The following is an 18,877-nucleotide window of genomic DNA, read 5'->3' as shown; positions in this document are numbered from 1 at the left end:
CTGAGAATTCAGATATTTATGGGAAAGACTTTGATTTTTAAGGGTTTGCTGCCAATTTCCCAGCACTTTGGGAGGCCAAGGCAGGAGGATCACTTGAGCACTAGGAGGTCAAGACCAGCCTAGGCAACATACCAAGACCCTATCTGAGAGAGAAAGAGAGAGACAGAGAGAGAGAGAAGAAAAGAAAGAAGAGAGAGAGAGAAGAAAGAAAGAAAGAAAGAAAGAAAGAAAGAAAGAAAGAAAGAAAGAAAGAAAGAAAGAAAATAGAAAACCTACGTAACCAAGCAAGGGTATCTATCAGCTGGAATTGGCTTTCTGGCTACCAATTTGTACATTATAGACTAGATATGAAGGTTTTCTAAGCTCATATTATCTATAACTCTAAATTCCTGCAAGGTGAAGCCTTGAGTAGGTTGCTTGACCTTTCTGGGTCTCTTTCCACAGCTGTGAAATGAATATGTTGGTGCCTGTTTGGTCTACCCCGCAAGGTTACTGTGAAACCCCAATAAGATATTAAACACTTAGCTTCTTGTTAGTATAGTGCTTAGAAAGAAAGAAAGAAAAAGGAAGGAAGGAAGGAAGGAAGGAAGGAAGGAAGGAAGGAAGGAAGACCACTTTGCAAATGTTAGGGATGTTAGGGCATGACAATTATGAGGAATTATTGTTGTTATTTTTTTACTTTTTTTCTCTCTGTTGTTTTATTTTACTTTTAGCACCTGTCTGCTATTGAACATGAGGGATTATTCTAACTTCAAAGGAGACAACCCAACGCAAAGACAAATACCTATATGCTAAAAAAAAAAATCATTTAACAGGGTTTACTGTGCCTTGCATTTGAATATATTAAATCATACTGAAAAGGTCAGAGAGAACGTACTCTTCCATCCGGAGTCCTGGGACCAGAGTAAGGTGGAACTTCACCCATCAGAACCGGCCACACATCAAAAAATTCCTAGGAATGAAAAAAACAATAATTACATGTTTTGAAAAGAGATCAAGGAAAGGAGATTAAGAAGTCCCACCTACATGAGTCAGCTAACACTGAAATTTAGAAAGTGAGAAGAACTCAGTGAAACGTAAACTTGGAAAGGCAGTAAGACTCACTACAGTTAGAAAATAGTCACATTTGCCCCTCAAAATATTGACGAACTGGGCCTGTCTAGTCATTAGCCAAAAACATGGGAGCTGAACTGGGGCACCCTCAGTGTTATTGGACATGAGAGGGAAAGTAGGGTCTTTACAGCTAAGAAATTTACCTTAAGACCATGCTAATATGTGCTCAAAGATTTAGCTAAAACAATGTTCCAAGCAGTATCATTTATGGTAGTGAAAATAGAGACAATCTAAGTGCCCAACAAGAAAGGACTTATTAAATCAATTATGGTACATCTATTAACAATGTTACAAATGTGTGTGTACTGATTGAAAAGATGATACACTGATAAGTGAAAAATGTGAGAGGCCAAAAAGAATATATCATGTGACCCTAATGTTCAATTATATATAGAAAATGTCATGAATACATTTACAACAAATTATTATTATTATTATTATTATTATTATTATTATTATTATTATTATTTTGGAGACAGAGTCTCACTCTGTTGCCCAGGCTGGAGTGCAGTGGCTCCATCTCAGCTCACTGCAACCTCCACCTCCTGGGTTCAAGCAATTCTCCTGGCTCAGCCTCCCAAGTAGCTGGGATTACAGGTGTGTGCCACCACATCTGGCTAATTTTTATATTTTTAGTAGAGACGGGGTTTCACCATGTTGGCCAGGCTGGTCTTGAACTCCAGACCTCAGGTGATCCATCTGCCTCAGCCTCCCAAAGTGCTGGGATTACAGGCATCAGCCACCATGCCTGGCCCACAACAAAATATTAACAAGTGATTTTCTCTGAGTGATTGGAATCAGACTGTAATTTATTTAGAAATTTTTCATAATAAACTTTATTGCTTTTTTAATCAGGAAAAAATATTTTTCACAAATAAGAAAGAAAAAAATGATGCCAAATATGGACAATAGACCTATATCTGGGATCCAATAAGAAAGGCTGACACCTGTAAGATAAGTGGCTGCTAAAGCAAAATACACAGGTTCTTTAGCCTAAGGCTATCTCTGTTCTTCCAGTTTCCATGTAATAATTTGAGCTCCTACAAAACAAACTGCAACCTCAGTAGGCAAACAAACCAAAACCCAATTTAGGAGTATATTATAGTAACAAATGGTCGAGTTTCAACCAATCACAGGCAGCCCAACTGATCAGACCATGTCCAAATCAGGCAAATGCCCTATTGTAACTAATCATGTTATTTCTATACTTTACTTCCATGTTCAGCTATGAAAGCTCACTGGCCTTGCCGTGCAGCAGAGCTCTTTGAACCTCTTCTGGTTTTGAGGATTGCCCAATTCATGAGCTGTTCTTTGCTCAAATAAACTGTTGAATTTGTTTTGTCTAAAAGTGGCCAAGGTCGGGCTCGGTGGCTCACACCTATAATCCCAGCACTTTGGGAGGCCGAGGCGGGTGGATCACTTGAGCCCAGGAGTTTGACACCAGCCTGAGCAACATGGCAAAACCCCGTCTCTACCAAAAATACAAAAATTAGCCGGGCGTTGTGGTGTGCATCTGTAATCCCAGCTTCTCAGGAGGCTGAGGCAGGAGAATCACTTGAACCTGGGAGGGGGAGGTTGCAGTGAGCTGAGATTGCACCACTGCACTCCAGCCTGGGTGACACAGGGAGATCCTATCTCAAATAAATAAATAACATAACATAACATAACATAACATAACATAACATAACATAACATAACATAACATAACACAACACAACACAACACAACACAACACAACATAACATAACATAACATAACATAACAACACTAAATAAAAGTGGCCAAGACACAGGCAGAGGGAAGAGGAAAAAGAGCCAGCAAAGGAGCTGCACAGTCATGCAGCCTCAGGAGAGGCCAACTGAGAACCACACAGGCTCTTCCCCACTACTTCTTCATGGTTTCCTTTGCCCATAGAGAAGCAAAGCTTGTATGGGGTCAAGTCTGGGCCTGACAGAGGAGCTTCCATCCTCCAGTGCCCTTTCTCTTCATTCGTCTGTTACTATACAGGGACAAACTGTGATCTGTTAGCACTGGGTTACTGTGGGTAGGATGCCAAGCCCTCCTCGTTCCTCTCATTTGAACATGTTCGTCATGCTTTGCTTATTCTAATATCATCCAGAGAAGCAGAAGGGAAGCCACATGAAATGCAGAGTCCTTGTTTTTGCCCTTCTCCCCAGTTGAGCTCTTTTTCTAGAGTATCAACAACAGGAAGAAATTTAATTCTAAGTGAACATTTAGATAACAATTTTAATTCTAGGCAAAAATATAACCAGGCCCTACCTGAGCCCCACAACCTGCGGACTGCTAGTTATACACAGGCGAATAAGGCACAGTTTGTATCCTGGAAGAACTTACTGTCTCATGAAGAAGATAACTAATAGTGAGGTAAATGAGGCAAGAACCAAAACAGTGCTGGAAGGAGAGGATAAATGCTAGAGGAGCCCAGAAGAAGAACAAATATATTGGCCTGACACCTCATGTGGACCAAACACTGAGTGGATCCAAAGATTGTCTCAAGGAGAAGAGAAGTTGTCAAACAAGGGGTTGTATGGCTAGCGTTGTCTTTAGTTATAAGAATATTTAGAAATATATATATATATATTTAGTTATAAGAATATTTAGAAATAATTTTTAATGTCTAGCAATAGGGGAAAGGATAAATTAAGTATGGTATATTTATACTACTCAAATGAATGAGATAAATCCATATGGACTACAAAACAAAGAGAGAGGATTCCTACTTCTGTTAATGATGACTAGTTTGTTTCAGACCAATCCCTCAAATGGAATAATTATACCATCTGGACTATGTGTATGTGTATAAACATTTATTTATTTGAAGGACTTATATAGCCAGCAAGGCAGCAGGGAGTTAGTGGGCCAAAGTCCCAGAGAGAAGGGAAACCCAGAGATACAAACCTGACCCTTGATTCAACCTTTCCTTTTGACCCACTTGTTGATATCAAAGATGCTGTGAGCAGCTAAGAAGCTGAGCCAAGCTTATGGAAGACTCACTGGGCGAGGAGGACAAAATTGGAATTCAGAGCCTGCCAAGGTGGAGAGACCCTTGAAAACACCCTAGGCTGGGACCCTCACGCCCCAAGAAGTAAAAGTGAACCAGAAGCAGACCAGGCCTCACGAAGACTGAAGACCAGCTTCACATCAGTTCAATTCCTAAATGGATTGAGGTTCTCTGCCTTTACCCCAACTGCTTGCCAGAAGTAAAACCATCCCCTTTGGAGGAAGATAACATATTTCCATACATATCTCTAGTCTTCAAACAAAAATAATAAAGCATGTAACAGACAATTCACAAAAAAATCTAGAGGGGAGACAGATCGTAGAAACAGGTCCATAGAAGATGCCTATAAATATTATAGCTTTCAGACACAAACTCAAAAATAACTGTGATTATGTCCAAGAATCAAGTACAAAACAGAGAACTTTAGCAGAGAACTGGAAACTACAAAAACAGAATGAATTGGAAATTCTAAAATTGAAAAATACCTAAAGTTAAGAACTCAATAGTTTAACAGTCAGTTAGACACTGTTGAAGAGAGAGTTAGCCAGGCAGTGCCTCACGCCTGTAATACCAGCACTTTGGGAGACTGAGGCAGGCAGATCACTTGAGGTCAGGAGTTCGAGACCAGCCTGGCCAATATGACGAAACCCCATCTGTGCTAAAAACACAAAAATTAGCTAAGCATGGTGGCCTGCGCTCATAGTCCCAGCTTCTCAGGAGGCTGAGGCATGAGAATCGCTTGAACCCAGGAGGTGGAGGTTGCAGTGAGCCAAGATCATGCCACTGCACTCCAGCATGGGTGACAGAATGAGACTCTCTCAAAAAAAAAAAAAAAAGTAATTAATAGAAGACGGATCAGAAGAAATATTCAAACTAAAGCACAAAAAACGAAAAGATAAAAACACATAAAGAAGTATAAGAGACACAAACCATGGTGAAAAAGTCTAACATATAATAATAATAAACTTAGAGGTCTTTTCATTACCAGATATCATGATATTTTATAAACATACTGAAATTAAGACAGGATAGTATTGCAGAAGAATACGTAAATATACCAATGGAGGCTAGGCATGGTGGCTCACACCTGTAATCCTAGTACTTTGGGAGGCCAAGGTGGGCAGATTACTTGAGATCAGGAGTTCGAGGCCAACCTGGCCAATATGGTGAAACCCCATCTGTACTAAAAATACACAAATTAGCCGGGCGTGGTGGCACATGTCTGTAATCCCATCTACTCAGGAGACCGAGGCAGAATTGCTTGAACCTGTGAGTTGGGGGTTGCAGTGAGCCAAAATCGTACCACTGCGCTCCACGCTGGGCAAGAGGGTGAGATATCTGTCTTGAAAAAAAATTAATTAAAAGATATATATGTATACACCAATGGAACAAAACAGAGAATCCAGAAACAGACCCATACATATATGGACACTTGGTTGATAATAAAGGTATGATAGGGAAGGATGATCTTTTCACCAGAAGAGAAGGGAAAGAATGGTCTTTTCAATAAACAGTGCTAGGCCAATTGGATGCTTGTACGGAAAAATTAATATTCACCTTACTTCACACTAAACATAAAAAAGTTCCAGGTAGATTGTAGAGCTATATGTGAAAGTTAAAACAATAAAGCTTTTAGAATTTGACATATGTAAATGTCTCTATAATCTTAGAGCCAGGAAAGGTTTCCTCATTACAGCACAAAAACCAATAACTATAAAGGAAAAGATTGATAAATTGAACTACTTTATCATTCAGAACTTATATTCATCAAAACACACCATTAAGAGAATGAAAGCACGGGCCAGGTGCAGTGGCTCACGCCTATAATCCCAGCACTTTGGGAGACTGAGGTGGGCGGATCACGAGATCAGGAGTTCAAGGCCAGCCTGGCCAACATGGTGAAACCCTGTCTCTACTAAAAATACAAAAATTAGCTGGGTGTGGTGGTGGGCACCTGTAATCCCAGCTACTTGGGAGGCTGAGGCTGGAGAATTGCTTGAACCTGGGAGGTGGAGGTTGCAATGAGCCAAGATCGTGCCATTGCACTCCAGCCTGGGCAACAAGAGCGAAACTCTGTCTCCCCCACCAAAAAAAGAGAGAGAGAGAGAATGAAAACACCGAGTGAGAGAATACAGTCATGCGTCACTTAATGGCGGGGATATGCTCCGGGAAATGTGTGTGTCTTTGGGCAATTTTGTCATTGTGTGAACATTGCAGAGTGCACTTGCATTACCCCGGATTGTATAGCCTACTACACACCTAAACATAGCTAAACATGGCTAAACATAAAAGATACAGTAAAAATAAGGTATAAAAGTTTAAAAATCATACACCTATACAGGGTACTTAGCATGAATGGAGGCTGCGGGACCGGAAGTTGCTCTGGGTGAGTCAGTGAGTGAGTAGTGAGTGAATGTGAAGGCCTAGGACATTGCTATACACTGCTATAGACTTTATAAACACTGGACCCTTAGGCTACACTAAATGTATTTTTAAAATTTCTTTCTTCAATAGTAAATTAACTTTAGCTTACTGTAATTTTTAATTAATTATGTTAGAGATGAGATCTTGCTCATCGTAGCTCACTGCAGATTCGGACTCCTGGCCTCCAGTGATTCTTCTACCGCAGCCTCTTGAGTAGCTGGGATTGCAGGTATGAGCCACCAAGCCTGGCTTGTAACTTTTTTACTTTATAGATTTTTAAATTTTTCTTTATAAAAATTTTGTATTTTTAAAGACTTTTTGACTCTTTTGTAATAACACTTAGCTTAATACACAAACACATTATACAGCTGTACAAAAATATTTTCTTTTTAAAAAAATTATCTCAAATTCTGTTATTCTTTTTTCTTTTTTTACGTCTTTGGTGCTTGAATCAGAACAAAAATATTTGCTTTATATCTTTATTCTACAAGCTTTTTTTCTCTTAATTTTTTTTTCTTTTACTTTCTAAACATTTTTGTTAAAAACTAAGACACAAACACACACATTAGCCTAGACCTACACAGGGTCAGGATCATCAATATCCCCATCTTCCACCTCCACACTTTGTCCCCCTGGAAGGTCTTCAGGGGCAAAAACACGCATGGAGGTCCCATCTCCTGTGATAACAATGCTTTCTTCCAGAATATCTCCTGAAGGACCTGCCTGAGGCTGTTTTACAGTTAACTTTTTTCTTTTTTAATAAGTAGAAGGAGTCAACTCTAAAATAATGGAAAAAAAAGGTGTAGTATAGTAAATATATAAACCAGTAACATAGTTTTCTATTATCAAGCATTATGTACTACAGCTCATAATTGTATGTGCTATATATATATATATATATATTTTTTTTTTTTGAGAGGAGTCTCACTCTGTCACCCAAACTGGAGTGCAGTGGCAGGATCTCGGCTCACTGCAACCTCCGCCTCCCGGGTTCAGGCAATTCTCCTGCCTCAGCCTCCTGAGTAGCTGGGATTACAGGCGCCCGCCACCAGGCCCAGCTAATTTTTGTGTTTTTAGTAGAGACGGGGTTTCACCATGTTGGTCAGGCTGGTCTCGAACTCCTGACCTCATGATCCGCCCACCTCGGCCTCCCAAAGTATTGGGATTACAGGTGTGAGCCACCGCGCCTGGCCTATATGTGCTATACTTTTATGCAACTGGCAGTGCGGTAGGTTTTTCTTATACCAGCATTACCACAAATGTGAAGAATGCGTTGCACTATGACATCACTAGGCGATAGAATTTTTCAGCTCCATTATAATTCTATGGGACCATGGTATAGGCGGGCAATCATTGATCAAAATGTTGTTATGTGGTGCGTGACTGTATTTGCAATGCATGTATTTGAAAGTGGACTTGTGCCCAGAATTTGCAAAGAACTCCTACAAATCAGTGAGATAAAAAAGACAATGTGATTTTTTTTAATGGAGGAAAAACTTGAACAGTCACTTCACAAAATAATACATGCAAATGGCCAATAAACGTATTTAAAATATTCAACCTCATCAGTCATTAGGGGAATTCATGTTGTTAACAAAAGAGATAAAGCCACATGCTCACCAGAATGGCTAAAGTTACTAAGAATAATAATACCAAGTATTGATGAAGAAACCCTTGATACATTGCTGGTGAGGGTATAAAATGGTACAATCATTTTGAAAATCAGATGGGCAATATCTACTAAAGCTAATACTCTGAAATTCTACTCCTAGGTAAATACCTAACAGAAAGGGCACAACTGTGTACTAGTAATATACTAGAAGTTTCATAATAGCAATATTCATAATAGATCAGACCTGAAAACTCAAATGTCCACGAAGGAAATGAATAAATACACTGTAGATTATACATATAATAGAAAATTCCACAGGAATAAAAATGAATGAACTCATGCTAAATGAAGCAATAAGGATGAATCAAAAGAAGCCAAACACCACGCCTGTAATCCCAGCACTTTGGGAGGCCGAGGCAGGCGGATCACGAGGTCAGGACATTGAGACCATCCTGGCTAAAACAGTGAAACCCCGTCTCTACTAAAAATACAAAAAAATTAGCCAGGCGTGGTGGCGGGCACCTGTAGTCCCAGCTACTCGGGAGGCTGAGGCAGGAGAATGGCATGAACCCGGGAGGCGGAACATGCAGTGAGCCAAGATCGCGCCACTGCACTCCAGCCCGGGTGACAGAGCGAGACTCCATCTCAAAAAAAAAGCCAAACACAAAAGCATCTGTATTGTAGGATTCCATATATATGAACCTCAAAAAGGCAAAACTAATATGGTGTTAAAAGTCAGATGGTGGTAACCTTTCAGGAGGAGGCTATGGGAGGTACTGAAGAAGGTATGAAGGAGGCTGCTGAGGTGCTGTTTGTCATGTTCTGTTCCTTAATTTTGGTGGTGGTTTCATGGGAATGTTCACTCATTGAACTGTTATATCAGCAGCTATAATTAATGTTCCTTTTCTGTGTCTATGTTATCCTTCTTTTTTTTATTTTTATTTTATTTTTTGTAGAGACAGGTCTCACTATGTTGCCCAAGCTGGACTCGAACTCCTGGCCACAAGCCATCCTCCCACCTCAACCTCCTAAAGTTCTGGGATTACAGGTGTGAGCCACTGTGCCAGGCCTATGTTTCAATATAAAGGCTCATTAAAAAGAATTCATATGTGCTGACATGGAAAGATGTTTGTAAAACATTAAGTAAAAAATGGCAGACTATCAGAAAATGTCATCCAGTAATTTTTTAATCAGCTCTTCAGAATATTCTGATGAACTGCCAAGTTTGGGAGCCTCTGGACTATATCCAAGGGCTTTTCCAACCCCAGATTCTGTGATCCATGTATTCACTCGATCCAGTATATTTGGAGAGTCTGCACTGGCCTGGGCACCACCCTCAGCATGACAAGGCATACAAAATGAAACTGGCTGGAATCCTTGGGTTTTCAGGATAGGAGATATTAAACTTAGATAACTCTGAAACTCTGTTTCAAGGCAGAAAATGATCAGCCTCATAAGGCAGAAGCAAATAAACAAAGAGAAATGAGGAAGTTGTTTGGGAAAACATATCTAAAAAACATCGCTGGGAGCGACATTGAACTCTGCCTCCTTAGCTGCTGTATCTGCCACAAATCTGGCCCCTGAGCATGTGAGGGACCGGATGTCGGCATCTGCCTCCACTTAATTGCCTGCGTGAGCTCTGGAATAGATAAATTGCAGCAAAGCTTTACACACAACTTTCAGGACATTTTTTGAGAATCCCTAAAGTTGGCAACTTTCTCCTGGACTCTCGACCCACATGGAAACTTCTTTATCACTGACCTTCATCACCTCATCAGTTTCTTTTCATGTACACTTTTTTTTCTTTCCAAATGACTAAGGAAAATACAGATTGTTTTCGCTCACCTGTGCCCTAGACTGACTTTTCCTCTTTAAAGGCTGACACTCCTCAGTAGAGACCTATGTAAAACTTTCTACAACCATCCCAATTCACCCAACCTCTTCCCTGTGCAATTGAATGTGTGCCAAGACACTAGCCATCAGTCAGTGTTTAATCTTTTCTTGGAAATGTCTGTTGCTGAAGTTTTCTCACCTTCTGCTTGGTCATGTCTAAGAGACCCACAGAATATCTGTCACAGTTGAGGAAAGCACGGACTGTGTACAGGGCTTTGTGGAACTGTCGTTCGATGTCCGTAAGTTCTTCAAAGACTTTGCTCCCAGACCACAGCAGTATCTGAAAAAATACAAAAATATATTCATAGATTTTGAGGTGCAAAGTAGTAGCTCACTTAGCTAGAGAATAACAACAATTCTGTAAAGTTCTCTGGAGTTTATTTCACTTACCCTTCGCAATAATCCAGAGAAATAGACAGGTTAACTATCCCCTATTTTTACTTTCAGATTTTTTTAAAGTTTTTAATTTTTTTTTTGCTTTGATTGACAGTTTATTAAATACACTACATTTGTACCTTATTCTGTAGTTTTTTTAAATTGTTCACACATGAACTGAGTAAAAACGTACTTTATAGAAAACCAAGTACAAAACTAAAATGAAAGAATGCACATATTGCACACATATTAAACTGCTGAAATGTTAGAAATTAATCTGTACAAGTACCTAATGAAGAAGGTTATGAAATATTAGGTGGTTCGAGTTTCTTAAATCTGGCAACAGACCATGACGTTGAAAGTGTTAATGTTGAAGTGTTGATGCAAAAATGTCTATTAACAAAACTGCTTAACAGTGTTTGAGAAACACACAAAATAATTGTTTTTCTTTCACAGACATTTTTCTAAATCAATTCTCTACAGACTCCCATTCAGAATCAGTTGTGTGGACTGATGAGGCAAAAAATAAATTCCTTTTAAAAAGCAAAACTGGAGCCTATTTACAAAACATGCAAAGGGAGAATTTTAAGCAGGTGTCACCTCCAGACTTTCTGGAAGAAATACATTTTCAGGATGTGGACTATAAAATGGCATACAATGCAGAGACAGAAACAAAGAAGTTTGCAAATCTTTTATATTTCCAGCTGTTGAGACAATATTTTTGAGAGCTGATGTTTCCTCTAGCGGCAAAACCAGAGCCAGCTATTAAGCAGCCAGAAAGCTACAGTAATTGAATACATGACCATTTCTCTTTTAGCACGTTCTTTGTTCTCCTCGTCAAGAAGTTGTAGACGTCTATTTAGTTTGATTATCTGTCGTCTTAGTGAAGCTGCATCTACAACAGTCAGGTCATCCGCTGTTCCTTCAATTGTTGTATCTATATTTGAAATGCCATACAGAGAATCATTTCTGACCAGCTGTCCATTTTGGCGAACAGCATTTTCACTCGTAGACCGCTCCCTTTTTAGTCTGCCAGCTACACGGATTTCTTCATTTTGAGGGGTTGTAGGAGGTCTTTCTAAATCCAGAAAATCTAGTGGTCTTTCACTTAGTGTTAAGTACACGAGGGTGTGTTTTTAGTGCCAGGGGTTTAATGGGAGTTGACTGAACAAGGTCAAGATCTGCTGGTCTTGAAAATGAAACATATTCATTATTTCCTGCTACAACAATCCTCTCTGGAACTTGCATTATCACGCTAGCATTTGGAACTCCTTCTTGGAATCCTTGTTCCAGATCGGCGTTTGGCGGTGCTACTTTTAACTTTTCTAGGGCCCTCATTTGCTGACTAATGCCTTCAGTATGTTCCATTTCGTACTGAATTCGACTAATTTCTGCCATCTCAGCAGCAGTGGGAGAAGGAAATGCTGCCCCACTCACCAAATATGTACCAACTACTGCTTGCTATTTGGCACTATCGGCTTCTGTGCTTCATATTAAATCCTTTAACTTGCTTCAATGTGCATGTGCTGGATTGAGAGACACTTTTGTCCCCCTCGGCCCACAGGAGGGTCCCCTTGAGGACCGCCGCCCTCCGGCTCCCAGGGCGCTCGAGTGGGCGCTCTCAGAGGCTGTTGGCCGAGAGCACGGAGGCGCCCAGGCACAGCACTGGCGGAGTGGCCAGCAGAGGGCCAGGGCAGAAGCGCAAAAGCTAAAGTTTTTATTTTTATTTATTTATTTTTTAGGGACAGAGTCTTACTCTGTCATCCAGGCTGGAGTACAGTAGCACAATCATAGCTCACTGTAGTCTCCAACTCCCGGGCTCAGGCAATTCTCCCATCTCAGCCTCCCCAGTAGCTGGGACTACAGGTGGACGCCACTGCACACAGATAATCTTTAAATTTTTGTAGAAATGAGTTTTCACTTCTGGCCTCAAGCAATCCTCCTACCTCAGCCTTCCAAAGTGCTGGGATTATAGGCATGAGCCACCTTACCCAGCCCATTATCATTCATTTATTTTAAAAATTTTATTTTAAAAATAGAGATGGGGTCTTACTGTGTTTCCCAGGCTGGTCTCGAACTTCTGGGCTCAAGCAATCTTCCTGCCTTGGCCTCCCAAAGTGCTGGAACTACAGGCGTGAGCCACCATGCCCAGTCCAAATTATCTTCCTTTTGTAGACAAACAAACTGAGGCTCAGAGAGATGAAGTAACTGGCTGCTTTACATTGGGTCCAACTCTTTCCCTTTCATTCATAGGTTTTTAATAAAAATAATAAGAAACTTCAATTGAGCACTATTGCCCTATATGCATTATCTCATTTACTACTGATGGCAACCTTTTGAGGGTGGCACCATAATCATCCCTATTTTTCAAATGGGGAGACTGAAGCATAGAGAGATTAAGTGACTCACTTAGGGTCTTAGAGCTAGGCAGTGGTTGAGCAGGGATTCAGATCAAAGCCATCTGACTTCAACCTTGTGCATATAACCACTGTGGTATACAGCTTTACAGACAGCCACTACCTCGTAACACTCGTGATGCTGGCCAGAGACTGGATGATGATTCCTAGTCACCTTCATTCCCATCTGCCTGCCAGTCCTGACCACATCCATGCTTCAGGGAAAGGACCAGTCAAGTCCATTCGCTTGGCCCAAGCCCCTTACCTGGCCACGTCGAGTTTCACAGTTGTGCAGGTAACTCAGGTGGTACACCTTCATGATTAGATTTGCAAAATTGAGGTACTTGAGAAGAATCTAAAAATCAAACAGCACGAGGGGAGGCAAGTGAGAAGAAGAAATCCATCCTCTGGCTACTTTTACCGTCAGCAAATATCTGAATATTTTCAAAGCTTCATCAGAGACAATTTGGGCAGATGGATCCTAGAATGCAGACTCACAAGATGTTGCATGAGCGTAAAACTCACTGAATGTAGAATGTTGATGTTGATGGGAGTGTATTCGTGAAAAATAGCTACTATTTATTGGTAAGTTCCCTATGAGGTTGATACTGAAAAATTATCAACATTTTACAAATAAGAAAACCAAAGTTCAAAGAAGTTAAATAACTTGCACAAGGCAAACAGCTAGATATTGGCAGAGCCAGAACAATTATCCCTCTATTCCTGACTCCAAAGCCCAATGTCTTAACTATATTTTATCCTGCCCCCCTCAGAGAACATCAGATGAATTCCTTGTCTTACAGAGGGGAAAACTGAGGCCAGGTCAAACAGCAAAGTTCAGGGGACTTCATAGGGTAGGAGAATGTGCTAGCATGGCTATCCTTAGTCTCTAAAGCATTCTTACCTCTTCATCTCTCTTGGTGAAGTGGGATCCATCCACTTTATTCACAGCCATGATTATGGCCACCACATCCTTCCCATTCATTATGGGGGAAGCCAAGATGCTCTTGGTCTTGTACTCTGTGAGGATGTCCACAAAGTCACAGAAATGCTCATCCTAAAGGAAGGCAGAGATAAGCACGGACAGGCAAATGAAGAGCAAGAACAGTGGAACAGCCCAAAGCCCCTGTTGACAAGGGAATGAAGGTGATTCCACCTATTCCTCTTCAACAGGGGCAGGGCAATCAGAGATGATATCTGTCATGGAAGCTTCCAAAATCCAGTAGAAGAAGAAAGTCTGAGATGCAATCCACTGAGGGCTGTGGAGGAGAGGTGTGCAAAGCAGTGTGGGTGCCAGGGACAGGAGTGGGGGACTGACTTTGCCTGGAGAAGGAGGGTTAGAGAAGGCTTTCTTGAGGTGATGACAATTAAGCCCAGAATAAAAACCCAGGGTACAGCTAAGAGAAAGCCAGGGAGAGACTTTAGGAAGTACAACAATGACAGTTGCTAGCAGGCCGTGTGCATGGCATTTTACCTGCATTATCTTACTTTTATCTTTGCAATAAGCTATGAGATAAGTACCATTAGTAGCCCATCTTACAGAAGGGGGATCTGTAACTCAAGAAGGTTAATGTCATGTGTGTAGATTGTGTAGACTGTGTGTGCGTGTGTGTATGTGTAACTCCAGAACCTGCCTTCAGCTCTGCTGCCTCTTAGAGAAGCCTGGATAAGGTTAGACTTGGGTTCAGGTCATTGAACAAAAGAATTTGTTATTTTCAGTGTTTTAAACAATCCAGTTCTAGCACCACACAGCCAGTTCAGTGGATATCCCCATTCTACAAGTCTTAGTAAAAGCCCCACTATGTGCCAGGCCTTATGTTAAGCACTGGGGATATGGGTGACTAAGGTTCGGGCCAGCTCACAGAAAAATCAATAACAGTAATATAGGTCACAAGGGATTGGCTTGAAGCTCTGAGTGTATAGAGGAGCACACACCTCCATAACCCTCCCCTAATGCAGCCCAGAGAAGCCAGTATAGGCTGTGGTGGACCATGTGGTCAGGATGAAAAGACAGAGCTTGAACTGTTCTCTTAAATTCATAAGAATCCACCTTTCTGTTTATTGGTAGCAGTGTGAGGTTTTTGGACTGTCAGCATTGCTTGGGAGGCAGGCCAGCCCAAACATGCACAGCTCATGCCGTTCTGAGTGGAAACGTATTTCATAGAGCCAATTCACAGCACTTTTCTAAAACTAAGTCTGGGCCGGGCGTGGTGGTTTACGCCTGTAATCCCAGCACTTTGGAAGGCCAAGGTGGGAGTATTGCTTGAGTTCAGTAGTCCAAGACCAGCCTGGGCAACATAGCAATATCTTGTATCTACTAAAACTCAGAAAAAAATTAGCCAGGTGTGGTGACATGCGCCTGTAGTTCCAGCTACTCAGGAAGCTGAGGCAGGAGGATTGCTTGAGCCCAGGAGTTGGAGGCTGCAGTGAGCTATGATTGTACCACTGCACTTTACCCTGGGTGAGAGAGCAAGACCCTGTCTCTAAAAAAAGAAGGAAGGAAGGAAGGAAGGAAGGAAGGAAGGAAGGAAGGAAGGAAGGAAGGAAGGAATTCAGAATATAATGCTCTGCATCTATAGATTTCTTCTAGTTGGAATGGGATTAAATAAATAGTCAACAGCATTATTATCAGTGAAGCTGTTTAAAACCAGGTGAAGGGTAAAGGAATTAAGAGAAGCTTGTAGTGCTGTACTTGAATTAACATTTGAGGATTAAGCAAAATCTCTAAAAAGGCATTAGTCAAGAAGTGGTATCTGTGTTATTTTCTAAGCTACTGATGAGTTCCTGAGCACATGTCTAGGTGGGGTATGCTCAGATTCATTTCATGAAGTCATTTTAGTTTCCCAATGTTCACTTCTTTCAGGAAAAGCAAATACTTGGGCCTCACCTGCATCCAAGGCAGATGCTACCAAATCCACCAGAAAGCTCATTCCCACTGGGTACTCAGTCCTGGAACTCCCCTCATGAGTACTTCAACTGCCAATTGACTGGCATTTATATGACCATTGTCATCCCTATATATTCAGCATATAAAGTGTTCTAAACAACCATGTCACAGAACCTCAGATTATCAAAGGTGGAAAGAGACTTAGAAGCCTTTTAGCTCAAACTATTAAAAGTAATGGCAAGAACCACGATTACTTTTGCACCGACCTATATTTATTTTAAGTCCTAGAATCAGAGGCTGAGCTAGGGAAAGACCAAAGTGATTAATCCATTCAGTTAACGTTATCAGAGTGTCTTCTATACGCTAGGCACTCTTCCAGACCCTGAAACTACAGCAATGAACATTACCGTTGTAATGTAAGGTGAATCTTACATTCAAACGACGAGACAGACTAAAAAGCAAGTAAACAACTAGGCATTCTTCCTCCAGCTTTAGGCAACTGCTTTGAAGGAAATGGACTGGATGGTGCTGTAGAGAGTGATGAAAGGGATGGCAGGCTGGTGGGCAGGGAGCCTTCTCTGAAGATGTAATGCTGAGCTAAGAGCTGAAGGATCAAGGGAGCCAGGTATATGAAGCACATTCTAAGCACGGAGCATGCAAAGGCCAGCAGGTGGGAATGAGACTGGCCCTCATGAGGAACAGAAAGAAAATCAGTGTAGCTAAAGCATAGAGAGGGAGAGGGAAAGCAGAGGGCAAGGAAGTTAAAGAGGCAGGCAGGGGCCAGATCCAGCAGGGCTTTGGAGGCCATGGGAAAGAGTTTAGATTTCATTTTTATGTATTCACTTATTTAGTTTTGAGACAGAGTCTTGCTCTGCCATCCAGGCTGGAGTGCAGTGGAGCCATCATGGCTCACTGCAGCCTCGACCTCTTGGGCTCAAGCCATCCTCCCACCTCAGCCTCCAGAGAAGCTGAAATTACAGGGGCGTACCACCATGCCCGACTAATTTTTGTATTTTTTGTAACGCTAGGATTTTGCTGTGTTGCCCAGGGTAGTCCTGAACACCTGGGCTCAAGGGATCCTCCCACCTCGGCCTCCCAAAGTGCTGGGGTTACAGGTGTGAGCCTACACCTGGCTGAGTTTGGATTTTAAAGTGCAATGCAACACTACTTCTCATTCCCAGATTCCTCATTTCCCCTTTGCAAACATTCTCAGTGCCAAGCTCTGTTGCGTCTCATGATGAGATCTACTATTTACTGAGTAATAATGACTAGGCTCAGAGCCAGACAACTGACATGTATTATCTCATTAACTCTCACATCAGCCCTGCCAAATAGAATGGCCGCCTTTCCCATTTTATAGACAGCTCCCTTGCTGGTAAGTGGCACAGTTGCTCCACTTATTCATTCGTTGACTTATTCATTGATTCACTGATTGACAGGTTGGTTCATTCATATTCATTGAGCACTCACTATGCCAGGCATTGTGTATGCAAAGACCTGTAAGATGAGGTTGTTCTCAGTGGGTTCTCATGGTATAGTGGAATGTCATGTAAAACATGAGCCCACAACTCAAAGCATGTGAAGCAGACCACCCTGGGGGCCCAGATAAGGAGAAACTTGTCCTATGAGTGGCTTCAAGGGCCACTCAGTACATTGTCAGTAGTTGAAAACACTCTGAACCTCAATTTCCCCTTTAGTGAAGTCAGAGTATTGAATAAGGTCCTCTTTGAAGGTTTTTTTTTCTTTGTTTTCCTGTTCTAGCCTGCTAGGTCCCAGGTTTCATGGCAAATGAAGGAAAGTAGGGGCAGATAACAAATGTGAGAGGGTCTACAAATGACGGTCATCTCAGGTACAGCCTTCAGAAATGGAATTTATCAGCCAGAGGAAGTGCTGGCGAAGGGCTGACATTTAGTCATTCACTCACTCAATAAACTATTGTAAGTCCACACTCTGTCTGAGACACTGGGCTAGGTGCCAGGGGCCAGTGGTGAATAAGATAGACAGGGACAGACAGACAGGCCTCATGGGTTTTCCTGCCAGGAGAAAGGGGAAAGGATTGATATACAAGTAAATATTGAATGGCAAGTGGGCCTTCCCAATGAAATTTGAATTTCAGATAAACTATAGATAATTTTTTAATGTAACTGTGTCCGAAATATTGCACAGGATCTTCTTTAAATAAAATATTATTCTTTGTTTATCTCAAATTCAAACTTTACTGGGCATCTTATATTTTTTCTGGCAGTCCTGTGGCAAGTCTTCCTGAGGCAATTCCCAAGATAAGTAGGAATTTGGAGGGGGCGGGGAAGTTCATTACAGCACAAAAGAACTACCTTTGTGATTTCGCATTTCAACAATGCAGCGATTGCAACCTTTTCCCAGGTTTTTGGAGGGTGCTGAAGGCTGAGAGTATCACTTTGTGGTGGTCCAGAAAGAATCTAGACCCCTCTCTACACCACCTTCCTTCTCCTTCTTCACCCAGCCCGAGTCACTGTTTGGTGGCCAAGGTTGCATTCTGCCACTGGGGCCCAAGGTTGCATTCTGCCCAGGGCCGTGAATTGAGTAAGATTTCCTGAAGTAAACACATGCAAATACCAAGTATGCAGGGATGACTGGCCTGGACAGACTTCACCCACAGGCCCAAGTCACTGGCCAGGGAGACTGACTCAGGCCCCAAAAGTTTCCAGGGAAGGTGAGGTGTGGTTTCCTGGGTAAACTCTGACGGATGAACAGAAAGCAACAGGCCGTCCCTTAGCACAGAGGCTCCACAAACTGTTAAGTCAGGATCTTCTAGAATCAGAAAAACATCCTGAATCCTCAATTCCTTAACACCAGGGTATAGAGAAGCTCTCCGCATCTATGTTCTCTGTTTTCCCACAAACAGAATCTAAACTGAAAGCTCCAGAAGGGCAAGAGTGGATTCTTCTCCAAATTCCACCCAAACCTGGTACAGCATCCATCACTTAGAATAGATCCTTAACAACAGCAACAACAGTAGCAAAATAGTCGTAATAGTAACAAAGAACGGGAGCTGCCAATAGCAGCCATTACGGTGTGCCAAGAACACTGCTAAAGAGATCATTCATTCATTTAATTTTTACAACAATGCTGTGGGGTAGCTCTTATTTCCCCATTTTATAAAATAGGAAATAAAC

At 41.6% G+C, this 18,877-nt stretch overlaps 1 protein-coding gene and 1 pseudogene across 2 annotated transcripts in view; both read right to left on the bottom strand.

Moving 5' to 3' along the window:
* PDE6A (phosphodiesterase 6A) overlaps positions 1-18,877 on the bottom strand; it is an 89,143-nt gene that overhangs the window by 65,061 nt on the left and 5,205 nt on the right. Inside the window, exons 2-5 of one of the 2 annotated variants that reach the window (XM_055285665.2) lie at positions 13,740-13,892; positions 13,101-13,190; positions 10,204-10,344; positions 878-952 (exon numbers count right to left, since the gene is read on the bottom strand). In XM_055285665.2, coding sequence (XP_055141640.1) covers positions 878-952; positions 10,204-10,344; positions 13,101-13,190; positions 13,740-13,892 — 459 coding nt within the window. The remainder of the gene's footprint in view (positions 1-877; positions 953-10,203; positions 10,345-13,100; positions 13,191-13,739; positions 13,893-18,877) is intronic. The other variant, XM_055285666.2, reaches the window with a different exon arrangement.
* LOC129486175 (mitochondrial fission factor-like) lies at positions 11,117-12,084 on the bottom strand (annotated as a pseudogene).

This window comes from Symphalangus syndactylus, chromosome 7, assembly GCF_028878055.3.
Source record: "Symphalangus syndactylus isolate Jambi chromosome 7, NHGRI_mSymSyn1-v2.1_pri, whole genome shotgun sequence".
Classification (NCBI taxonomy): Eukaryota; Metazoa; Chordata; class Mammalia; order Primates; family Hylobatidae; genus Symphalangus; species Symphalangus syndactylus.
Note: the sequence above shows the minus strand (reverse complement) of the source record. Positions and strands in the feature narration are given on the sequence as shown.